This window comes from Alnus glutinosa, chromosome 8 (assembly GCF_958979055.1).
Source record: "Alnus glutinosa chromosome 8, dhAlnGlut1.1, whole genome shotgun sequence".
Lineage (NCBI taxonomy): Eukaryota > Viridiplantae > Streptophyta > Magnoliopsida > Fagales > Betulaceae > Alnus > Alnus glutinosa.
Window position 1 is genome coordinate 8,623,300 of NC_084893.1, and position 26,321 is coordinate 8,649,620.

Consider the following 26,321-nt stretch of genomic DNA (forward strand, 5'->3'; position numbering starts at 1 on the left):
TCCACCAATCTCCTCATCATGCGGACTGTCAAGGCCAACAAATGTGGGTGACGGATGACCTTCGGGTTGACCTTTACGACCTACCCCACCATCCCACACGTGTATGCCTTCTGTCTGCATACGGTGCATAAGATCTGCTTCCTCATCGGTGTCAGGCGGGGACCGTGCGGAGGACCGGCGGAGAATGCCAGTTGCTGTGGACCGATCGAATATGAGCCCGAGTTCCTCATAGTTACGGCACCCTTTTGCTTTGAAGCGACCAATTTTCGAATCTACCTATTGAAACCCAGAGAAATTATTATCCCCCAAATAATATATAGGAGTGATCATACCAAGCTAGTTCGGAATAGAGCGTACGATCTTCGCTCGCTCCCATTACGTCGGCGTCCCAGAAACTGTGTTTAGTACTGGATCCCAGCCAAAGCCAGTTTCATGATTTAACAGAGCAGAAAAGTCGCTGTGTTCTTTTCGCAACCTTCCATATTTCGATGATAACTGGCCAGGAGTCCAGACTTTACTCGCACTTGGAGCCATAGCATTGGCTAGGCGCACCCACAATGCTTTATTCGCGGTCCCTCGGATGATAGAACCGTTGTGCACACATTGGACTAAAAGTTGGACAAATAGGTCCTCATCCTCTGGTGGCCACTTCTCTGATTTCTCGCTTGACATTGAGTCTCGTTTTCTCTAGTATGGTAAGAAAAAGTAGGGCTATTATAGATGTATAGTAATAGCTTATGGATAAAACTTCAACCAAAACCAACGAAAAAGTTCACATATTTTTACATAACCCCTTTCGAACTAACACCTCGTTTTCTATGTCTTCCAAACTTCCAATTGTGTCAATCTTTTTCCCTAGAGTACCAAAAAATGTCCCCACTAATGACAAAGTTACCCTTAATTTTATATATTTTAAAAACATATAAACTAACATGAACGTATTAAAACAAGGAATCCTCATAAAAGAAATCCTATTAAAGGCACATGTTTTAACATATAACCGAAATTTGTATTTTAATTAAAACAGGAAAAAAAAACACTATTTAAATTAAAAAGCTCAATTTACACTTTATCCTTAAGTGTAGCTACTTATTACGGAAAATGCATGTCTCTAGAATCTTTTTTTTTTTTTTTTTTTTTTCATTCTTTTATTAATAACTTGGAATACTCCCTTACTCTATTAATCATATATAACATCTTGTTTGTTTGTTTTTTTTTTATTAATAACTTGGAATACCTTTTCTTTTTTTCTTTTTTCTTTTTTTCATTTTTTAATAGCTTAGGCAGATGAGCTTTTTACTTTGAACAATTCACAAATACTTAGAAGTGAACAAACATTTATGTAAAACAGATAAAGAAAAAGGTTGTGAGTAATACCTTTCGACTATGATTAGGACTAGTCGCTCGTAATAAATTGTGCTTCCCACTTCTCGTTAGATAAGGTTGTGCACCATGTAAATTCAATTAATCCAGCATTGTGACATATGAGTTATTGAATTTGAAATAATTTTTATTTAAAAAAAAAACATCGACAGGAAATTACATTACATTTGCCTAAAGCCATTGATTTGGAAATGTACGAAACCGCATTTTAAAATTGGACGAATAATATACTAGTACATAAAATCTGTTTCAATTGGACACATTATAGTATATATATTCCATTTGCTTGATCAGGTTTGACCAATAAATCTAACTAGTGTCAAAAAACTATTCTGGCAAGCTAATGGAAAGTAGATTTGTTTCATCCGGGTAAAGCTTATTTTCGTAATATAATAAAATTGGTAGAAAGTAGATTTATAAAAGCATGTCTCTAATGTAATCCAAAATAAATATATTGCATCTATTTTAAATTATCTGCTACATAATGATACGTGGTATTTTAAATTATCTGCTACATTTGTTTTTATTCAAAAACTAGTTTCATATTCTACATTCAATAGTATAGTACATTATATATTTTTGGTATAGCTCGGGACTCGCCGGCTACACGTGGATTTTAAATTTATATATGTTTTACCACTCGCAATAGTACGTATCGATTGTACTATAGTAAGGGTGATCGAACCACAGAGATTATTGGTTGTTTTGCGTAATGGAATATGGAAAAAAACGTATTTAACTTAACTTAAAAACAAAAATAAAAGTAAAGGTTGTAGAATTAAAGCTACAACAACAAGGTGATGAAATAAAAGCGGAAATGAAAACAAACGTAAAGAAAACTTAGGGTGTTGATCCTATCCAATCCTCCACCAATACAATGCTTAAAGTCTATATGGACCTTCCTAACATGTTTGATATGAGCGCGTAATGGGCGTCAACCATTACGACGACTTCGACGTGAAAACACTCTAGTTAAGACGGAATCATAAAGCACCTAGGTTTACATTAATCTACTTCACGTAAAGACTAAACTATAATTGAAAAGACATTTACTCTACCAAAGGTGTGGAGTGACTAATGTTCCCTAGCTTACTACTCTATAACACATCCTAATGAGTATACACAATACATGAAAACCCTAACTAGGCCACAATGACAAGATATCTAGTTTCACACCAAATCATTCCACATAAAGTTAAGCTACAATTGAAAAACAATTGGACTACCAAAGGGGTGAAATGATTGGTGCTCCCTAGCATACCCTATAAGGTGACTCTAATGAGAAATCATACATCATGTCAAATAGCATCATTGCAAAAGACATCATTCTTGTTTCCAAGAATGTTGGTTTTACTTAAGACTTCAAGAAAAACTCATAGACAAGTTATTCTATTTTTCATGAATAATTGGATTGGAATATTGATATCAAAACCTTTTAGCATGATTTTTGATATCCTCTAGCCCTCAACAATCATCAAACATCTAAAGAAAATCCTAAGAACCTCAAGAACACTACATGGTTTTAGATAGGACTTGGATCAAACCCTAAGAACTAAATTAGCTAGACATGAATTTAAACTAATCTAGGCATGGAAATGAATGAAAACAGTAAAGGAACAAGGGAGAAATGAATTAAAAACAACTATATTAAACTTAAAGAAATTCGGATTACAAAAGAGAATAAAACCTAAGCTAGAACATGAAGAACAAAGAAGAAAAAGAAAGGAGACAAGCTCTCTGGAACTAAGCCCAGAAAACGTGCATTAAAGAAAGCTAGAAATACAAGGAATTGAAGTGATACACTTGAGCAAATCCGAATAAACCCCAAAAGATGCATGTTCTAACCTAAAACCCTAATCTCATATATATAGAGAATTGGATTTACACAAGACCATCAAGAGCTAATCCTAGCCGCACAAACAGAGCTGGTCGGCGTTCATTTCTGTCCACAAAATCCAACTTATGATTTGAATTGCATAAAGAATGCAAAGATCTGGAAATATCTGATTTTCTGGAAGACGGCGAATTCGATCGATCGAAAATATGTCGATCGATCGAAAAGTTGATCGATTGAATTATTGGCTGTACAAATAGTAGATCAATCGAAATGCCTTGGACGATTTTCCATCTTCTCAGGGTCAATCTCGAACTCTGGAAGTGACCGAAATGCCCTTGATGTATTTCCAGGTCTAATTCAAGAGTTTTGAATTAGATTTCAACTAAGACCTGAAAATAAGATAAAACACAAAAACTACAACAAAACGTTATATATACAATACGAACTAGGTCTAACAAATGCAAATAAAGGGGTCTTGAATCAAACAATTCAAGACTTATCACACCCCCAAACTTACATAATGCTAGTCCCTAGCATTACAACTAGAAATTAAAATATAAATAACTAATCTATATCCTCTTTCGTGGGAAACGCGATTGCATTTAGCACATGCAACAAGCCTTTTAAACCCCTAGGCTACCCTAGTGGACGAGTGAAGTCTCGTGAAGGTTTAGCAGAAATGCTACTTACAAACATTATCTTTACAAAATATACATGTTACCTAATAAAAAGAAGTATCATCACAACGATGGTTCATAATTCATGAACAACTTTAAACTAATAAACTCCATCTTCACACAGTTTAAGAAAATTATAGTCTACTTGCTTACAAATGGCCGGCTAAGATCTCATATGTTAAAAATGATGCAGTTTGATATTAACATACAATTATGAGGCTTTCAAAGAAGATTACCTACATACATGCTCCAATGTCTCAAATTCTTTATATCTCTCGCTAAATGGAATAACTAAGGCATAGGCATACTTTATTTACATTATTTATTATGGTTATGCAATGCTCAACTCTTTTAAGCTTCTAAATGACCTATGTACCAAGTGTTAGGCCAATGACTCCCAAACCAGATGGCTTTAGGGCACTAAATGTAGAACATCCCTAAGGGCTTAATAACTCAAGTCAAAAAGAACTACGAAGTCAAACTAACCATTTTTTATTTACTTACATCTTTTGACGCGAACGCTCAATGCTTAATGAGGCAAGAGGTCCGGTTACTCAATGAATTTTTTTTTTTTTTTTTTTAACTATGCCCACGTTATCCATCTAACAAGTAATCTTGGTTTTCTGAGACACTAAAAACCATATGCAAGGTATTAACTTAAGTACATACCCCACAAACAATATGCCAATGTATGTCATGATTTTTCAAATTTCATAAGTGAATCTCATAGCCAAAAGTAATTAAGCAGACTTAGAATCTCTAATTGTGTGATCATGTGTTCAAAATTTTAAATTTGTCAATGAAAAGCAAATCACAATTATAAATCAACTAATTTCTATATAACAACATAGATATTCACAAAGAATTTTGAAAAATTTGTACAAAATTTAGACTAAGTGTACTTCTATACCCCCAAACTTAAAATAACACATTGTCCTCAATGTGTACAAAACGAAAGCATGGTTAAGGGATAAAGAAAAACCTGGATGGAGAGGTATGGCTTATAGCATACCCCCAAACTTAGAGGTAGAAACACTTAACCTGAAAAACAAAACTAAAAAGAAAATGTAATATACAAGATCATAAACAGAAATATCAAAAATGAAACTGTCACATTTCGATCGATCTCAACAAAATCGATCGATCTACAATTCGATCGATCGAAACAAAAATGGATCGATCGAAATGCCTTGGAATAAGAAATAAAAACAAATTACTACAAAGCATAAAAATTAAACATAAAATATATACAATCAAACAAAATGAATGGGGTGCCTCCCAGGAGCGCTAAGTTTAACGTCTTCAGCCAGACCCGTCAAAACTCACTGCTAATGAATGGATTTGTGTCTGGCAGTGGTTGGGCAAAATTTATCGTTTCGTGCCCATTCGGATCCTTGAGACTTAGAGGGTAAGGCACTTCAGGTTTAAAATGTGCCTCAAGGAATTGTGTGTTAGAGTGTGGTGTTTCGGTAAACACTCCCTTACCCTTGGCAAGTTTGGTCTTTTTTAATTGCCCTATTGGTTCAGTCTTTATCTCTCCCACCTTTGGATCAATGACTACCCCTCCACTCCTAGGATTAATAATAGGTGGACTAGAGCACTTCCCTATCTCTCTCTCATTAAGGTGACTCTAATGAGAAATCATACATCATGTCAAATAGCATCATTGCAAAAGACATCATTCTTGTTTCCAAGAATGTTGGTTTTACTTAAGACTTCAAGAAAAACTCATAGACAAGTTAATCTATTTTTCATGAATAATTGGATTGGAATATTGATATCAAAACCTTTTATCATGAGTTTTGATATCCTCTAGCCCTCAACAATCATCAAACATCTAAAGAAAATCCTAAGAACCTCAAGAACACTACATGGTTTTGGATAGGATTTGGATCAAACCCTAAGAACTAAATTAGCTAAACATGAATTTAACCTAATCTAGGCATGGAAATGAATGAAAACAGTAAAGGAACAAGGGAGAAATGAATTAAAAACAACTATATTAAACTTAAAGAAATTCGGATTACAAAAGAGAATAAAACCTAAGCTAAAACATGAAGAACAAAGAAGAAAAAGAAAGGAGACAAGCTCTCTGGAACTAAGCCCAGAAAACGTGCATTAAAGAAAGCTAGAAATACAAGGAATTGAAGTGATACACTTGAGCAAATCCGAATGAACCCCAAAAGATGCATGTTCTAACCTAAAACCCTAATCTCATATATATAGAGAATTGGATTTACACAAGACCATCAAGAGCTAATCCTAGCCGCACAAACAGAGCTGGTCGACGTCCATTTCTGTCCACAAAATCCAACTTTATGATTTGAATTGCATAAAGAATGCAAAGATCTGGAAATATCTGATTTTCTGGAAGACGGCGAATTCGATCGATCGAAAATATGTCGATCGATCGAATTATTGGCTATACAAATAGTAGATCGATCGAAATGCCTTGGACGATTTTTCATCTTCTTAGGGTCAATCTCGAACTCTGGAAGTGACCGAAATGCCCTTGATGTATTTCCAGGTCTAATTCAAGAGTTTTGAATTAGATTTCAACTAAGACCTGAAAATAAGATAAAACACAAAAACTACAACAAAACGTTATATATACAATACGAACTAGGTCTAACAAATGCAAATAAAGGAGTCTTGAATCAAACAATTCAAGACTTATCAATTTTTCAGATGTAATAGAAAATCAGTACTGTTTTTGAATAAAATTACAAAATTTTGTAAAACAATTTTGGGTAGATTGTTGTTGCATTTCCAAAACCTAAAAAAAAAGAGCAAATTTTTTCCGTTTCCGTTTTCCATCTTCATGTGAAATATTTTTATTAATAAATCGATCCAATCCATTCTTCCATTAAAAATCTTGAAATAAAAATTATCAAGCAAAACCAACAGATTATTAGCTGAAAAGGAAAAAAAAAAAAAAAAAACATACTTAAAGAAAAAAGACAATACCACAGAAAGATCTGTGGGAACAACTCGACGAAAAGCAGATGAGCTCAAGAACAATACATACATTGCATTAAAAAAAAAAAACCCAATAATAGTCCATTAAAACCCATTGGCAGTGTTCTTGGGCAACATTACAAACATTTTATTAAAAAAAAAGGAACAACATACTAATCTCAAATTTATGAAACTAACCCTCCAAGATCGTGTTCTCGGACTGACCACGTGGACTGGCTTCACCGGAGGAACTGGGTACCACGAGGAGTTGGAACCACTGGATGAAGAAGGTGATTCCGAGTGAAGAGCGTCCTCCGAAGTCATGGATGAGTTTTCCCCAATGCTCGAAGTTATAGGAATAAGATGGCACTGTGCAAGGCCTCAAACCAGCCACAAGTCAGCCTCAAATCAGCCTCAGGATACTCAGAACACACTGCCTAAAAAACGGTAGGTTAAGGTCAGTAAAAAGAAGTAAAAGCAATTGAAGAAAAATACCATAAATCCATATACTGATCAAACTCTTTTTCAAGATCTGATATGAGAATATCTCGCTTTGTGAAGACAACGGCCAAATGAGGTGATGGATGCATGGAAAGAACCTGACACGTTGGTACCTGGCAACGACTTGTTGAGGAGAGTCGTCCAAACAAATCGTGTAGGTCTGCTCCTGTAGGTGTAAAATGAGGGAAATGGTTTTGGGGAAGATAGTGTGATCGCATCATCAGGTTCGGTGGCTATGGAAATACAAGATTGATCTAACGGTTGAGCAAAATGTGTGGCCTATCGTGAAAATCCAAGCCACATCGGGGGAAAAGAAAAGCTGAAGACCCACGTTTCCCTTTGAAATGGGGAGTTATAGGGTGTGGGCACATCCATAATGTTTGAATCGACTGGACGGCTCGGATGAAAAATCGTAATTGCTTTTTACGCATCCAAAGGCTAGTATTAAGTGAAACAAGAATTTGTTGGTTTTATGCTTTACACCATGAACTGATAAGGGAAATGACATCTGACGCAGCAGGTGGAAAAGCAGCTCTGTCTGACGCATCCAAAGCGCAGATGCACAGTGTTTTTCGTGGGAAGTCGAGCGTTGGACGTTTGAGAATAATGGAATTCTGGTTTTTATTCGGGTTTTTTGCGGGTGTAATGCGGGTTTTCAGATTTTGAAAAAATACCCAAGAAGAATAATGATCTGTTTGGGAACCGAGTGGAATAATTATTCCACTCGGATTTTTACTAAAACCCGCCCACCCGCCCGAATACCCGAATTTGACCCGGATTTTCGTTTGAATTTTAAGCTGATATTTTGTGTAAGAGCTGGGCCCCACGCGCAGGGGAAATTGTCTCCCAAAAAGCGCGTGGGTCCCACATATAAATAATAAAATAATATAAATTTAAATAAAAATAAAATAAAAGAAATTAATTAAAAACAATAGGGGTGGCTGCCAACCGGCAGCCACCCCTTGGGGGTGGCCGCGCGGGCCTCCCCAGGCCAGCGGGGGTGGCCGCGCGGTCACCCCCGGCCAGCGGGGGTGGCCGCGCGGGCCTCCCCCGGCCAATGGGGGTGGCCGCGCGGTCACCCCCGGCCAGCGGGGGTGTCCGCGCGGTCACCCCCGACCAGCGGGGTGTCCGCGCGGTCACCCCCGGCCAGAGGGGGTGGCCGCGCGGCCTCCCCCGACCAGCGGGGGTGGCCGCGCGGCCTCCCCCGACCAGCGGGGGTGGCCGCGCGGCCTCCCCCGACCAGCGGGGGTGGCCGCGCGGCCTCCCCCGGTCACCTCCGGGGGTGGCGCGCGGCCACCCCCAAAGGGGTGGCTGCCGGTTCATCAGTTTTTTTTTTTTTTTTTTTTTTAAAAAATTATTTATTTATTTTTTAATTAAATAATCAATATATAATAAATTATTATTATTTAAATTATTATTTTACACAACTTTTCAAAGTACCAATCATTATACACAACTTTTTAAACTTCCAATCATTTTTTACCATTAAAATATAATATTTTTCAATCTCAAAATTCAACATCCAAACACAATTTTTTACCTCGATATTTGTAACTAGAATTAGAATTCAATTCTAATTCTCAAAATTCAATACCCAAACGCACCATAAGTTTTCTTCTCTGTATCCAATCCAACCATAACATATCCTTGTTATTGGCAGAATACTCTTATTTTAGGTGGTTCCCTTTGGTAGGCCATCTGTCATTTTTTTTTTTTTTGGAGAAAGAAAAAAGAAGCTCCCTACCAAATATTGATTGGTTTTACATTTTTACAAATATTGATTGGTATTTTTACACCTTGTTATAAAAAAAATCCAAAAAATGGGTAAATTGTAACATCTTAAACGACGCGTTTCAGTGTCAAGCTTGTGCTTAGGAGAGATGAAATCTTTAGCCTGAAAAATTAAGTTAATAGACGCAAAGGGTCACACAGCGTAGCTACCCAGCCATCAGCTAGAGAGATACCTTGACCTCCCGAGCTTTGCAGCTCTTGAAGAACCTCTTATAAGAGTTCCGATCTGCAACATCCGGTCCTAGGGTTTCTAGTATACATCAAAAACCAGGAGCAAATGGCGATGGCTGCGCTAAGACGAGAGGGGAGGCGTTTCGCCCCTTTGATCTCTCCCCAACCAATCACCGCCGTCCGATCCTCTCTCATCTCAGAGTACGATCTCTGCCGCACCCTCTCCTTTAAACTTGCTCATCACTCTCTCTCTCTCTCTCTCTCTCTCTGTGATACCCTTTTGCTTCGCATTTCATATTGTTTTATCTTCTGATTGGTTGCTGAGAAAGGCGAATAATTGAAATGATGTAGGAAAATGAAATGCTAAGGTGAATAAATTGTTGTAGGTTTTTGTTAATTTGAGGCTTTTGCTTACTCAGGTCCTAGATAGTGAAAGACCCTGGAAGATTCCGTCATTTCTTTGAGACTTAGCAGAAAATTAGGGGTTTTTGTGGTGCAATGAGCAGATACACACACACACACACACACACACACACACACACACAGAGACATGTCTATAGAAGTATGTTTACCTTGTGTTTGGCTTCTGAGAGTACACTGGAAAATGGGAGAGGGCTTATGCTATTGTTTTTTTGAAACTGAAAAATGCGAAAATTCTGATTGATTTATTTTCCCTACAATTTTCTTGGCAACCAAACTTAGTCTACGGCTGAGTAATGATAGTGCTAATGTTGCTTGGTAGTATCTGTATTTCACCCTCTGCTTGATGAGAAAACTGGGGGAATGAAAAGAACTGCTCCTTAATGATTGGTTCTCCGCTGTTTTGGTTGCTGAAAAGTTGAGTATTCCCTTGAATTAAGTCGTATAGTTGTGTAAGAAATGGTTGAAATAATGAATTCCAATGAAAACACATGCTTAAAAATGGAGATCACTAACATCTAAAAGTTTCAGTTCTTCTGATTACCCACCATTTCTTGGTGACGAAATAGGGCATTTAAACTTGTTAGTCCAATAAGAATTATCAATGTATTTTTTCAAACTCACATTTTGTTTTGGCCCCTTAAAAATGTAGAAAAAGAAAATAACATATATTCTTGACTGTTACCTTCTTACTCTTTTCTTTGTTATTCTTTTCAGAAACAAGAATACTTGATGGGGACAACAGTTGTTGGTTGAGTGAAGCTCGTTGTTGTTTTTATTACTGCTAGGCTTTTTTATTTTATTTTATCCAAACAAATTAAAATTGATTATTATTGTTGTTATTATTTTTGGTATTAGTGTTAGTAATAAAAATTACTGAGTGATCTCAATGTAAATTGTACGTAATGTGGATTCTAGTAGTAGTAATTCTTATTCCTCAAATGTAATTTTTCCTTTGAATTTCCTTTTCTTTTGATAAATTTTGTTTTACAGTTCTTCATCGAGTAGCTTAAAAATAATAATAACAGAAAAACTAAAGAGCTTGAGCTCCAGAATTGAAAGTGTGGTAGGGTTTTGTTTATTAATCAGAAATTGTAATATATCTTAACCTTCCTCCATTTAGTTGATGTTGAGGAAAAGAAAAAATAATTATCTGCTTACTTTTGCTGTTGTTTAATTAGAATAGCCTCTACACAATTGCATGAAAATTTAGTTAGTAGTGTTGAGCCCTCCCCAATTTATGGATTATGTATTTGAAGTTAAGCTATTAAAGTCGAGCATTATTATTTAGAGAAATTATAAATTTTTTGCAAATTTTAGAAAAACTTAAAGACTTTCAATGGAACTGGAGAAGACTTACATCAAGTATGTTTGCAGTTAATAATTGTAGTGTCATAATCTCATTTTCATTGACTGATTGCTCCATATCTGCTTTCATAAAAATCTTGCATTTCCTTTTGCCTTTGGAAGCACTAAATTAATTGGCTTGGGTGGGCAGGGAGCAGGCCCCTCTGGGAGTGCGCTCAATTTCAACCCAAATTGGTAAGAATCACTGTCATCGTGTTGTAGCTGTCTTCCCTTCTGCCAAAGACTTGCATTCTGCTGCCTTATGGTCACCATTATTCAGATAGAAACTGTTGATAATATTGGTGCTTTTTATATACAGTCAGAACCCGGATGAAGAGTGTGAAGAATATCCAGAAAATTACGAAAGCAATGAAAATGGTTGCAGCTTCAAAGCTGAGAGCAATTCAAGTTAAAGCTGAAAACTCGCGTGGCCTGTGGCAGCCATTTACCGCTCTTCTTGGAGACACTCCCAGTATGTTTATCAAAATACCCTTATTTTTCATCTGTACTGGTCAAGGTCCAGTTATTTTCTATTTTTTCGAATGTTACTTGAGTTGGTAAATAGCATAAAAAGTTTTTTCCTTGTATAGTTCTGCAAGCTTGACCTCTACCATTTGCTTGTTCTGGCTTATCTGCACTGCATTGATATTCATGATTTTAGCCACAGTCTGCATTTGCCTTCTCATTCTGCTGCACCTCTTTAGGTAATATGCTTCTGAGAATGGTAATTGAGATTGACATAAAAATAATTTTCTATGGCAATGCATGACTAATGGTTTCTGAATTTAAATAAAATAAAAATAATTTTTAAAATAATATCTGAAATAAACAAATATTTTAATTCTTTGGAGGAGCTCTCTAAAGGTGTAAGCAAAGATATTAGACTGCTGCACTCTTTTCTTAAGTTTATTTTTTGTTTTTCAAAAAGTTGCATCTAATTGTTTGGTTGTTCCTTTTACAAATCAACTACTAAGTACTGTTGTTTTATACAAATTGTCAACATCTCCCTTTTGTCTGCACAATTTTCTTCGAAAACAATTGACTTTTTGATATCTCAGTATATTGAAATGAAAAGATGCAAAAATAATGGATTTCTTCAAGGATAATGGACACACACACATGCACAAATAGTTTTGCCAAAATTCTCTGAACTCTTTGTAAAATGACACCACTTTCTTTGTTAGCCTTTTGGGCAACAATGTTTAATTGTTTCGGTTGTCGAGTAGTGGTACCCTCCATCACTTCTAGGAAAAGATAGTGAATGATGGTGCCAATGAGCTAAAGCTCATTGGCACCTCCTCTCCTTTTAAGAATGAAGTGGAGGGTGAAGTCGATGGTTCAAAACTCACTAGGTTCATTTGTAACTTTGAGAAGAAAAAAAGAAGAGACAGATAGTGAATGATAATATGTTGGTTTCATATTTTTGCTTTCAATAACTCGGTTATGGTTTTAAATTGTATTTGATTTATATTATGTTTTTGTGTGACGAGGCATATTTTTATAAATCTTCAAATATTTCGGGGCTTCATTCTGCTTATGCCATTGCTCAGGGTTTGTGTTTCTGTGATTGGTGAATAAATCAAGTACTTAGTAAATTGCAGCCAATCTTTAGTATATTTATTCTTTTTTATGTTTGAACATGCTGTCAAAAATTTAGATGACAATGCTTAAAAGATGGATTGAAAAAGACCTATTGCTAGAATTTCACCAATTCAGGGTAACAAGAAAGGGGTAAAAACATTTGCTCATAGTTTTTGAATTAAAACAATACTTGATATATTTTGTAACGACCCGGGAAAAAATGCTAGTTACGTCTACGCTATTACCCCAAAAGGACTAATCAATTTGGAGCTTCCTTAAAATCACCTATTAAAGCCTAGTTTCACTTAGTAAGTAACCCATGCAGGACTTAGCACCCATGAGTTTCTTTCTATCAACCACCCACTCTATGTGGGCAACTCTTCTTCCCAATATTACAGATTTACAGGCAACCTTGATAGGAGTCCTAGCTCCATTCTTGAAATTGAAATGCTCATTCAATCCTTCTCTAGAATGGTGTTTCTAGTTTGGCGATCTTATGGCTTCTCTTCCGTTCACTATTTTCCCCCTTTTGATCAATACACTTCTTTCAATCTAAGTTTTCAGTTTCCCTAATCGTATTTCTGTTTCATTGTGTTGCAATTCTAGGTGTTGATGTGAAGAAGAATGTTGTTGTTACCATTTCTTCGGACAAAGGTCTCTGTGGTGGAATCAACTCTACATCAGTCAAGATAAGCAAAGCTTGGCACAAATTGAATTCTGGTATTTCTTGGAAGCTGATTGCTTATCTATGTTGTCATCAAAAGATTGGTTGCTATCTAAAGTCAAATACATATCTACTGCCACAGGTCTTGACAAAGAAACAAAATATGTTGTTTTGGGAGAAAAGGCAAAGGCCCAATTGATACGTGACTCAAGGAAGGACATTGAGTTATCAGTTTCTGACCTGCAGAAGAATCCTTTGAATTACACCCAGGTCGGTCTCTTTTGTTTCTTGCCACTATAGGGAAAATATTTTTCTTTTTTTGTTTGTTTGCACATGTGTGCATGTTATTTCAGATGGCTTATCTTGTTGTAACTATTATATGGAAAGCTCCATGCTATCTTCGAAGAAAATGATATAGTGAGTGCAAGGAGTATGGGTTAAGATCTCTTCATTTGGTCAACAAGGTTTTTTCTGGCTTTACTATAACGACCTAGGGAAAAGCGTTAACTACATCTACTCTATCACCCAAAAAGTACTAGTCAATTTGAAGCTTTTCTAGAACTCATTTAAAAGCCCAGTTTCATTTAGTAACTAGACAATGTGAGACTTAACACTTATGACTATCTTTATAAACCACTCACTCTATGTGAGCTACGCATTTTCTAAATGTGAGACATGGGTGTTACAAACACCCCTTTTAAACCCCTATCATCCTTGTCAGGGCCACGTCATGTGGTGCAACAGTACCACATGGCCTAGTGTTTACTAGGTGGCTCTGATACCATTTGTAACAACCCAAAGAAAAGCGTTAGCTATATCTGCGTTATCACCCCACAAGGACTAGTAAATTTGGAGCTTTTTTAGAATTTATTTTAAAGCTCAGTTTCACCTAATAACTAGGCAATGTGAGACTTATCACTCATGATTATCTTTATAAACTACCCACTCTATGCGGGCTACTCATCTTCCCAATGTGAGACATGAGAAACTCCCTCGCCCTTAAACCCTCTATGTCATTGTCATGGCCACGTCATGCGGTGCTCTAGTATTACATGACCTAGCGTTACTAGGTGGCTCTAATACAATTTGTAATGATTAAGGGAAAAACGTTAGCCACACTACACTATCGCCTCAAAAAGGCTAATCAATTTAGAGTTTTCCTAAAATTTCTTATGAAGCCCAGTTTCACTTAATAACTAGACAGTGTGAGACTTAGCACTCATGATTATCTTTATAAATCACCTACTCTACGTGGTCTACTCATCTTCCCAATGTAGTACATGGGTGTTATATATATAACATGTTTCCATGTCTTCTTTAAGCCTTTGGCTTAAGCTCATCCTTGATAGTTCATACTGATCCATTAAATGGCCAAGACCATGAGTTTTTGTATTGCTGAGGCCCCCCCCCCTCCCCCCCCCCCCCCCCCCCACACCGTCTTTTGTTGAATTGTTTTTGGCTAATTTGAAATAAAACTTATGGTATTTATAAATTACTAGGTTGTATATTATAAATTGTACGGTTGCTTTCCCTCATGTTCCATTCAAATTGTTGTCCTTTCAGGTCTCTGTTCTGGCAGATGACATTTTAAAGAATGTGGAGTTTGATGCTTTGAGGATTGTCTTCAACAAGTTCCATTCCGTCGTCCAATTTCTTCCAACAACAGCAACCATATTATCTCCTGAGGTGATGGGATGCTTCTAGTTCAATAAATCTGCACATATTCTTTTTGTTTCACTTTCCTTGTTCTGCTTTTGGTTTTCAAATGTTATGTGAAACTATGCTTATTTAGGTTGTGGAGAGAGAGTCTGAATCTGGGGGAAGCCTTGGTGACCTAGACTCTTATGAGATTGAAGGTGGTGAAACAAAGTCAGAAATACTCCAGAATCTGTCGGAGTTCCAATTTTCTTGCGTAAGTCCATTCTTGGCTGGAATAATTCTCTTTTTGGGCGGTAGGATTGGGTTTACTGTTTTCTGGAACAATCAGATATTCTTGTATGACCATTAAATCTTGATAGTTGATTTTGAGAGGCTTAATGCCTTTTAAGCATGACTAGCAGTTGACAATGTTGACCAAGTTTCTGGAACTAGTTGATATTTTGATAAGTTGCCGAGCAGTAGTGCCAGAGCAATATTTCTTACTGAATCTGCCAAGCAATATTTCTTGCTGAGTTTAGCTTTAATTGTAATTAAGACCAATCACTTTTTAAGATAACTGTAGTTTGACTTAATTTAGACACTTCGTGGATGAGAAGTTTGATCTCCACATTTTATGTTCCAACAATTGTCTATATTTGGGCATGCTGTAGATATTGCAGAAAAAAAAAAAAGTTTTTGTCACCTTTTTTCTTTTTTGCATGTTTTAGTACTTTTGATAAGCAGCAGTGCCGTGCAACTACTAAGTGGGAATGTCAATAACTAAAATGCTTATTGCCTTCCATTCCTGTAACCTTTTCAAATGATTTATAGAGAGATTTTTTCCGTATTCCCTCAGGTCTTGTTCAATGCTGTCTTGGAGAATGCTACCAGTGAGCAAGGAGCAAGAATGTCTGCCATGGATAGCTCAAGCAGAAATGCTGGAGACATGCTTGATCGTCTCACCCTTACATATAACAGGTCTCTCTCTCTCTCTCTCTCTCTCTCTCACGCGCACACACACATACTTGCACACAAACACTTGCATACACTCATACACGGCATCCACACCCACAGACAATTCCCCGCGACTGTCTCCCACACAAACACGATCGCCTGCATTGGAAAAATGAAACTCATACTTATGTTCACTGCTATTTCTTTCTCCATCATGATTAATCTGTGTTTATCTGATTGTTTGTTATAGAACTCGTCAAGCATCCATCACCACTGAATTGACTGAGATTATATCTGGAGCATCAGCACTTGAGGGCTAATTTCAGAAAACCGACTTTTAGTTGGTCAGACGGTTACGAAATAAAACCCAAATGGAGGTTTTCCTTGAACTTCATGGTGCTACATTCAGAGAGTTTGTTTTTGATTAAGCTACTCTAATAATTACCCAGTGTCAAATCTTACTGGGAATTAAAAATCTTATTTGTGATGGTTTTAATTGATTTGTGATTCTTTTCCTTTTCAATTACAATGGAGGGTGGCACCTTTATGTGTGAAATAGTGACAAGGCTTGGTTGACAGGGTTGAGGGACGAACGAGATTGGTTTCTTTTATACCATTGTGATCTAACAGAAGGGTGACTTGGGATGAATATTAGGATAGATTGGGAGCATGTAGTTCATACCACCTCGCTAATCATCTCATCGCATTGAGCCAGGCAGGCACTGCCGTGTAATGCAAGACAAAACAGTAGCAACATAAGATAAACTTGGCTTGTTTGGAGTGTGTTTGGCATTGCGATTTCGTAGGTAAAAGGTGCAATTTTAAATTAAATTGCAAAAAATGAATCGTTTGGAATTGTATTTTTAAAAAAGTTGCAATTTGAAAATCGCAGAAATCGCAGGCAAATGAGTATTTTTTTAAAAACGCACAATTTCATAAGTTAAACTGTGATTTTAAAGGCCAATTTGTGATTTTAAAAGTCAAACTATGATTTTGTCAAACGTCCATTGTATTTTAAAAAATCATTTTTTAGATCACATATATTAAAAGCGCTATTTTTAAATTGTACTTGTTTTAATCGCAAATTCAAACGGACTTTTATCATCATAGCTCTACCTTTTTCTAAAAGAAGGAAAAAAAAAAAAAAAAAAAAATTGCTAAAAGAAGGAAAAAGCTCTACAACAGTTATTTTTGAGAGAGAGAGAGAGCAACAAGATTAGCTTTGTTTGAGGAGGAGGGAAGCTTTATGCTTTCCTCCTTCCATGGTGATTTGTCTTTGTATTTTTAGTTTTTGGTAGTTTTTGTCTCTTCCTTTTTCTGGGATGGAGTTGTAGTTTTTCTGTTTCTTTTGTGGCTCTTCTCCAAGGTTGGTAACCATGTTTGGGACGAAGGTATTCACCGTGGTCCTGTGTGAAATTAGTTTTCTATTCCAGGGTGGTTTTTGCAGCCATGTTCCCTTAGTGGAGAAGGTTATTGTTTTGTCTCGTCTTTTTCTGAGATTGAGAAGCAGTTTTATATTTTATTATGTTTTTTCTCACGGGATGGCAGACTGTTCTTCGGGAATGAGTGCGTAGGAGCTTTATGGTCCAGACGTGTTATCTACTCTGACACTCTAGTGTTCAAACGATCCGGCTCTGGCCAAGGCTGGACATGAAGTGTTACTGCAGATGGTGGTCTCTGGTGATTGTGCGGGGAGCAATTCCAGCCAGATGAGGGGTTCCAGGCCGATAGTTTCGGAAGATGATGTGGGGGCGATTTTGAAGGAAACGGTTCCACTAAGTTAAGGAGTCGGTTATATGCCCAGAGGCATGCCTTGTCGGTCAGTGTTGTTCGCATCAAGAGCAAACGTGGACTCGGTTACTTGCTTCCGCTGAGTTTGGGAGTCGGTTGCATGCTTCTACGTTTTTTTGTTTGCATCAAAAGCAGCATGCTTCCACGTCTTCCGTAGCATTCGACGCATGTATTCTTATGGCAGTTTGTTGAAGGGGCCAACGGACGAGAAAAAAATGGGACGTGAGGAAATTGTTTCTGGTCCCTTCCTTGTGATTCGACCCGTGATGTTGTAGTTTTTCTGTTTCTTTGTTTGTGTATTGTAATAGTCTTCTAATGCAGCCTGCTCTGTTTTTTTTAGATCAAACCTGGTCTGTAAAAACTATTTTATAGCTCAGAATGTGTGCCCTCTCCTAGATCAAGCAGAGACTTGTATTTACGTAGAGGCATCTTCTGTTTTTTGAGTTATTTTTTAGTAGCTGTGATCTGCAATGGTTTGAGTCTAACTTTGCCTGGGTGGAGGACACTTTGTCTCTGTGCCTTTGACTTAGTTTATTAGAGAATCTTTATAATCCTGAACATTAGACCTCTTTGGTCTCTTTTATATATATTGGAAGGGATCTTTGAATTAAAAAATATATATATATATATATAAAAAACATAATTATGTTTCTCTGGCAAATGAGAGAGAGAGAGAGCATCGCGGTGTCATAAATATACACATTTAATGGGGTGATTATGCCCCTTCTGAATGGTGGAATTTGTACAATATGCAATCATGCATTAGGGTGGTTATGAAAACATCTAATAATTCTCCTTATGAAATACAAATCTAGTAGAGGTTTTGGTGGAGAATTTGGTGCATAACCTCTCCAACTCTCTTGCTAATGCTGATGGGCCACAGTAGAAAACCCCTATCCAAGCAAATCCAAATTTTCAGAAGGCAGTAGCTATCAGGAGAAAATCCCACCAATTTTTTCTTTTTTCTTTTGGTGGGACAGTTGACCAACTTGTAAGGTTATTCCTTCTAACCCTCTTAAAAAAGCCTAAATTAAAGTAATACTTTTATCCAATCAATAATCAAACAGAACAATATAGTAATGATAAGGTTGTGACTTACCAATCTTTGCTCTTATATGTTGACGAGACAATTTTGAGAAAATGCTGAACCAGTTTGGTCGCCCAAAATGTGTATGTACCTGAAAATTAGTTTTCTTGAAAATTCCCTATACGGTTGATTTGAACAAAAGATGGACGAAAAATGTACCACAGAATATGAAATAACATTTCTCATTAGATAAACTTACCGGAGTCTTGGAGACAATATCAATGCCGTTCTTGGCGTGGTATAAGGCTTGAATTGCGATTATTAAAGCCGATCGCACATCCCCTTCTTGATACACACTGGTTAGGAAGTTGTGCATCTCTACTACAGACTGTTATGTTTGTATTCATGGATATATCAGTCAAAAATAAATATGGTTTTGCAAAGGGATCAATGTTATATCGTAAATTGGCATGCATGTACCTGCTTTTTGTTTGATTTTGATATCTCCTTCATCACATCTCTAAACCAATCAAAGGAGCTTTGTTCTCTTGTAACCCAATAAAGATAGGCTTTTAATGGACCCTTTCTTATGCTACAATCCCCGCAACCACTCTATTTAATTAAGTGCACAACATAAGCTTTGTCGGTGGCTAAAAGCTCGAAACAAGTAAAGATTTTCAAACACAAAATGCATGAGTGCGTTTGACCCTGCAATTTTTCATGTTAAACGCATATTTTTAAACAAAAGAGAAGATAATGTCCCATTTGAGGGTGCGTTTAAAAAAAAAAAAAGGGTCTGCAAATGCGCAGCAGGCAATGGGGTGTAGATAAAAAAACGCTCAATTGACAGAAACGACACTATTTTTATAGATTTTACTAAACACTTAACTGCGTTTTTAAAATTCGTGTTTTAATTAACTATGTTTTGAAATCGCTAAACAAAACGGACACTTACACGATCACAATGTGGGTTTTGCTGACCATTAGCCACATCTTTGAGGATGCTCATAAAAGGTGTGGCTCCTATGCCAAGGCCTATCAGCACGACAATATCATACTTCACATGGTCTTGAGAGGCGGCACCATAGGGTCCATCTATGTATATTTTCGGATACTCCTTTGTCCCAGATAATTTGGCCTGCAAACTCAGCGAGTAGTGTGAAATTTAGAATTATGTTGAACCCTTTTCTAAAAGAGTAATGCTACTCTTTACCCTCATTTATCATATTGACTGAAGTAACGTGTTTTAAGTGGCTGTCACAAAAAGTCACTTAAAATACGCCACATTAGTCAGTGTAAAATCAGTGTGATAAATAAGTGTGAAGAGTAACATTTCTCTTTCCAGAAACAATACTATTGCTTCTCTTTTCCAATATTTACCTCTTGGAATTGGCTGTACATTTGGTAACTCCAGTCTCCAAGAGTTCTAATATGCACACTAAGGTATTCATCTTCTGGTGCTGAAGTTAAGGAGAATGGATGCCTGAAGGTGAAGATAGAAGAGAAATATACCAAAATTGTAAGATTACTTTAATATCCATGGCTAATCCAAACTTAACCTTTGTTATTCATGGAATAAAGCACCCAAAAAGAAAATTAACAAGATGGATATTGTGTTTAAATATTGTACCATTCAAAAGGTGATATTTGAGGGCATTGAATGAATGTGTACATGCCACTCTTGTACTTAAAACCTCCTGGTTTTTGCAATTTGAGGGACATAACTTTTCCTTGATAAAAGCTTACCTAAGACAAAGAAAATACAATAATAATTCCTTAACGAGTTGTAATTAAAGTAGAAAAATCAATTATTTTCATACAAAATATTCTTCCAAAAAGGATAAGAATATGATACCTTGAAAATTTTGGCCTCGTCCAACTCAGATCTTACGGCTCGAAAGATCCGCTCCCCCGTATATAATAAAACAGGAATGGCAATGTACATCCATGTCTACATCAGTAGATTCTTTATATTAACATCCATCAAAATGTTAAAATGATGAAAAAAAAAAAAAAAAGCCCATAATTTTCCATAATCAAGTAATTTGATCTTCATTAGAAGCTAATAGCAATAGACTTACCGTTTTCTCAAATAGATTGTCGGTTAGGAAGAGGAAGAGGGAGTGAATAACAAGCAATGCATAGACAAGAATGAACAAGTGGTGCGAGTACCAAAAGGTGTTATATCCGGTGACCCTTTGGAGAGACCTCGGCAGCGAAGGCGACCGCCGGCGTGGCCACTTTGTTGCTAGTGAAAATGCAATGGCCATTAACACAACCATAGCAATTCCTGTTGCTGCCTCTGTAGTGGCCAATATCTCAACGTATGATGGTTGATGGTACTGGAATCGGGCGGCAATCGTTCGCTGGAATATTGACCGGTCTGACCTACTAATTCTTGGGAAATCACAAGCAAGGTGGGTGCCCCCATGTAGGATCACACCTACCACTATCCCTCCTGCAATCAACTACACCAAAAAGTTGCTTGTTACTATAAGATGATTTTTTTTCTTCAAGTTTCATAATTCCTTTTTCATCCCTCACTTTTCTTTTCTTTTTTCTTTTTTTTAAATACTTTTAGAGGAGTTACAAGTTTTGCCACAACTTTGCTACCAATCTAACGTGCATGCTACATTAACATGCCACAATTTCACAAAATAGCCTATACTCATACATAAAAACCCTAATATATAACATGTTGGCCAAGGCCCCACCTTGGTTATCAAATTTTCTCTTAATTTCTTTTATTAAGTTATATATATAGGCTTAAAATTTAGACTTGACCCCGTATGAGAAATCATGGTTCTGTCCCTGTATGAATGATATGAAGCTGCTATAACTTTGTGTGTTTATTTTAGAACCCCAACGCTGCTAATTATTATCACATAAAGGGTTTTTTAGTGCTAATGTAGGTATTAAATACAACTTATATTAACTTAATTACTACTTCTTTGAACTAAAAGACATGTATTGAGGTTCTAGAATATTGAACAATTTTACAACTATAGGTGCAAATGATGTAATTAAAACTTTCTAGGATTTCGTTTAAACATCAAGGGAAAACTTCAGTTACCCCCTGAATTGTCATTACTTTTGTAATTTTTTTCGCAGTTCAATTTCTATCAATTTAGTGTATCAAACTTTTATATTTTTGCAATGTCTCCCTCCGTTAAAGTTTGAAGTTAAATAAGAGGGTAGAAGGGACAAAATCAAAATTTTATAAAATTTCAAATTTACCCTTACTTCCAAATATTAAAAAGAAAAACATGACCAAGTGACCCACAAGGTCACACCCATACAATTATTATTTTTTTTTTTTAAGGAAATCAGGGCATTTTTGAAATTTTACATACCCAGTTAGGATTTAACCGAAAATTCTAACGAGGGGTACATTGCAAAAATGTAAAAGTTTGGGGGTTAAGGGAAATTTTCCCAAACATCAATTAAGATCGATCAGACTTTGAGGTTAATTACTATGTACTTTTACCCCTTCATGGAATTTTCATCCTCGACCGACAAAACAGTTTTCAAAAACTGAAAAGAAACATGCTTAATTAATTACATAAAAATTAACCAACAAAAAAACACCCTGAATTTATATTGAAAAAAAAGAGTTAATTAATTACCTTGTGGAAGTTGATATTATCGTTAAATGGGACAACGGAGTTGATCCGGCGATGTTTGCGAAGCCACGTGATTGTATTACGGCAAACGGGGAGGAGAATGAGGGCCATGTTGAACTTCAGGGTTTCGGCAGCACCCTTGGCAGTGGAGATGCAGTAGCCCATGACTTGGAAAGCTGTTCTATGGCTGTATTCACTGAATTTCCATCCAAACAGCGCAAAGCACACGCCCAACCACAGCACAATTATCCATGCACCTCGCCAATACGATCGGATTAATATTTCCGATTTTGAGATTAATGCTTCTCCAAATGGGTCGTTATGATCATCATAATTAGGAGAAGGATGATCAGTGATTGATAATTCGTAATTGCTTGGAATATTTGAGCCTTTTGATAACCTTACTTTGAAGAGTTTCTCAAATTGTGATAGCTGCGTCCACATATATATTATTATTTACAAAAAAAAGAAAAAAAAAAGAAAAAAAAAAGTAATGTAATTAGCCATAATATATATATCTCAAAGATCGATGTCTTCTAGATATTTTAACTTTTTTTTTTTTTAATATTTGTTTGGCAACTCTTTACACCCAACTCAACCTTTTTTAACCCAACTCAAAAAATAATTTTTTTTTTTAAAAAATAAAAAATAAAAACCTTGAGATAGCTTAGCAACCCCCAACACATGAAGGTGGTGGCCCGACCACCCCCAAGCGGTTTTCGAAGGTGCCGAGCCACTCCCAAACTCAACCACCCCCAAACAGCGATTGGGGTTGGCAGAGCCACCTCTAGAGTTAGGTTTTCAAACTACCCCAATTATATATATATAATTTTCTTTTTGAGTTTTTGGTTTTTAGAATTTGGAGATCATTTTTTTTATTGGTTATATATATATATATATATATTAGTTTTTGGTTTTGTAGAATTTGGAGTTCATTTTTATTTTTTTTTCAATTTAATTCACCTTCCCAAACATTTTGTTTTACATTGTCTAAATTATCCAAACATAATTTTAATTTTTTTTTTCTTCTGTATTTGCAATTTTTAAATTAATAAAAAAATTAATACAAAAAAATTGCATAGCGGTAAGATTGAGGTCAAAATGATACCTCAATGTAACGCAGGTTTTCAGTGTCAAGCAGTTCCATGATCAAAGTGGCACAGTATTCTGCTTCCTCACGACTCAAACACAACTTATTTGTAGATGCACTTAACAAAATAGTCTGTACAAGTGAGCCAATTAACATCAAATTAAACCAAACAACAGCCTAAATTAACTCTAATCAATTATTTTTTAAGCAACTACAATTAAATCATTTGGGTACATATTAAGTACTCGATACAGATCGAGATCCGGTGTACATGTACCGGGTCCAATATTATTTGGACCGTTCATTTTAAATAAACGACTTAGATCATGGGATGGCCGAACTAGTGTCTAAATAGAGTGTTTTGAGCACTTCAAGTTGGCATTTGGGGTTAGTCGAAACACCTTAACAGCCGCTCGAGCCGTCCTTTCTTTTTCTTATTTATTGTCATGATTTGAACCGTTTTTTTAAATTAAATAATCTAAATAAAAAATATTACACGGGATCTCAATCCATTAGGTATGTACCCAAGAATAGGAATGATAAAGTGGGGTTTCATCACATCACCTGCTTAATATCCATCTCAGTAATTAATCCATCCATGTCTCTATCACACCTGCAAAAGATAATAAAATAGGTATTTGGTGTAAGAAATTAATTATATATGAAATTAAAAATCCCAAACTCTCACTTAATTTCCAAATTAGATATAGAATATTGTGAAGAGTTATTTTATTAAAAAAAAAAGTTGATTAATAATTAATTACAAGTTAAAGAAAATCCGTATTCTTGAATCGAAGCAGGGGTCCGCCATGCGACGCCAGTACTGGTGAAGCTCGCATTTTGTGATATGAATTTTCCAATCCCTTAATCCTCTTACTGCCCTTAATACCTCATTACCAAATTCTGGGGATTCTTGCATCCCTAAAACAAAGCAAAACAAAAAAGGAAAAAAAAAAAAAAAAAAAAATTATCATGATCACGTAATGTTGAAGATAAAATATAACTACAATTCTGTTAATGTTTTTAAGGAGGCCACGAATTTTCACCTATTTTAAAAAAAAAATACTTAAACTTTAAAATATTTCAATTTAAGGTATTTATTTTATAAAAAATTTCAATTTCAATCATTCGTTAAAATTTCATGTTTAATCTTTTATATATATATATATATATTTTAAAAAAATATGTTAGAATTTAGATGTTGGTTAGAATTTAACAAAATTTGCAAAAATACCATTGCCTGAATTTTTGAAATTTTTTATTTTTTTAAAAAATAAACAGGAGTATTTTAAAAATTTTAATAAGATTTAACAAAAAATTCTAACGGGAAAATGAGATTAAAACTTTCTGAAAAATAAATATCTTAAATTAAAACGTTTTAAAATTTAAATATATTTTTTTAAAAAAAATAAAAATTCATAAATTATAAGTGAAGTTCTCCGTATTTTTAAAATTAATCGCTCGTATGCTAATGCTTTTAGAACAACTTTTTACTTTTTAATTAAAAAAAAAACAATTCATCGTCCAGAATGTTTAAAATTATACTTTTACCTTCAAATAGCAAAAATTACCTATTAAAAAGGATTAGCAAACCAGTCATAAATATATGAGAAATATTACGTGTATTTTCAAGTGTTTTTTTTTAACGTGATAATAAAAATTATTATGATAATTTTCACTTGGACAAAAAAGGAAAAAGGAAAAAGGAAAAAGGAAAAAAAGGGATGGACAACGTAGGAGAACGTGGCTAGAGTCCCATGATGGTCTCGTGGGTGCGTTACTTTTTGACTCTTTTGAATATTTATCACTACTTTAGTGAGAACAAAAATGGTAAAAAAAAAAAAATTATGATTCTCACCTATACAGAAACCGAAATCTGACCAGTTCACGACCGGTTCAGGGCCATTCTTAGTCAAGGCCAGCCGGTCGAACCGCTCGTCCACATCCTTCCACTCCATCCCACCGCTGCCCGTGACGTTGACGAATCTCAGCCCTTCAATGCCTGACTCGGCCATGGACACCTCTCCATTTTGCAGCAACTGGGTCGACCCAAGGCTCCCATCGTGAGCTGGTACGGTCGTTCCTTGATCATCGGTCGTCTGAACTGGAGAGTAAGAGATCAGAGGAACAATACTGGCACTGAAAGAAGAAGATGATGACGGCGACGACGATAGTGAGCGAGCTGAGGCTGTTTGGGAGGACTCTACACGCGTCTCCATTGATGGGTACGCACGTACGTACGGCACCGTTTGTTTTTCTTTCTTGAAATGTGTTCCCTTTGATGATCAGGAAGGAAGAGGAGGATGAATGCATGAATGTATATATGAATGTTTGAAGGGTGGCAGTTTGGTTTAATTTCTTAAGGTAGAGATGGATTGTATGTTTGGTCGGTTTTCTTGGCTTTAATTGGGTGGTTGAGCTGTCGGATGAGAAGAAAAGTTTGAGACAACAATACGTGTATTTGGTTTGATATGGATTTGAATAAGACAAGGAAGTTGAGCGAGATAGGCCGGTTGTTGTGTTGGAGGCCAGTGGAGAGATTAGGAGATGAGAGCAGGTGGACTGTGGAGCAGTGGAGCTGAATTCCTGAAAATGACCAAAAGGGCGTTCAAGAGAGAGAGAGAGAGCGAGGGGTGATATTTTTCTTCCAAGATTCGACAGGGGGCCACTGAGGGGCTGCCAATTCTGTTAGGGGTCATCACAGGGCCATCAGTGCATCACACAGTGACGAGGCGGCGGCATGCCGGCAACACCTTTTTTTTTTTTTATTCTTTTTTTAGTTTTATAGTTTGGCCCGTTTGACAATTTCCTTATTTTTACTTTTTTTAAAAAATATTTTAACTTCATAACAATCATAACATTTTTTAT

At 36.1% G+C, this 26,321-nt stretch overlaps 2 protein-coding genes across 3 annotated transcripts; one reads left to right on the top strand and one right to left on the bottom strand.

The window, feature by feature from the left end:
- Positions 1–9,255: 9,255 nt before the first annotated feature.
- On the top strand, positions 9,256–16,478 carry LOC133875691 (ATP synthase subunit gamma, mitochondrial). Its single transcript, XM_062313897.1, has 9 exons — positions 9,256–9,519; positions 11,237–11,280; positions 11,405–11,557; positions 13,273–13,386; positions 13,473–13,600; positions 14,894–15,016; positions 15,123–15,242; positions 15,825–15,946; positions 16,173–16,478. The coding sequence occupies exons 1-9, from the start codon at positions 9,425–9,427 to the stop codon at positions 16,240–16,242; spliced, it is 969 nt and encodes a 322-aa protein (XP_062169881.1). The 5' UTR covers positions 9,256–9,424; the 3' UTR covers positions 16,243–16,478.
- Positions 16,479–18,314: 1,836 nt separating this feature from the next.
- Positions 18,315–26,084, bottom strand: LOC133875957 (respiratory burst oxidase homolog protein F-like). 2 transcript variants are annotated; one of them, XM_062314246.1, is made up of 14 exons: positions 25,312–26,073; positions 24,218–24,374; positions 24,018–24,066; positions 23,472–23,585; positions 22,367–22,795; positions 20,822–21,208; positions 20,596–20,691; positions 20,371–20,486; positions 20,121–20,223; positions 19,696–19,878; positions 19,221–19,352; positions 19,000–19,128; positions 18,813–18,891; positions 18,315–18,606 (listed from the first exon to the last, which is right to left on the bottom strand). In XM_062314246.1, the coding sequence occupies exons 1-14, from the start codon at positions 25,670–25,672 to the stop codon at positions 18,497–18,499; spliced, it is 2,445 nt and encodes an 814-aa protein (XP_062170230.1). In that variant the 5' UTR covers positions 25,673–26,073; the 3' UTR covers positions 18,315–18,496. The 2 variants fall into 2 exon arrangements, with proteins under 2 accessions (XP_062170230.1, XP_062170231.1); XM_062314247.1 differs by lacking the exons at positions 18,315–18,606; positions 18,813–18,891; positions 19,000–19,128 and having other exon boundaries at positions 19,318–19,448; positions 25,312–26,084.
- Between the last annotated feature and the right edge of the window lie 237 nt (positions 26,085–26,321).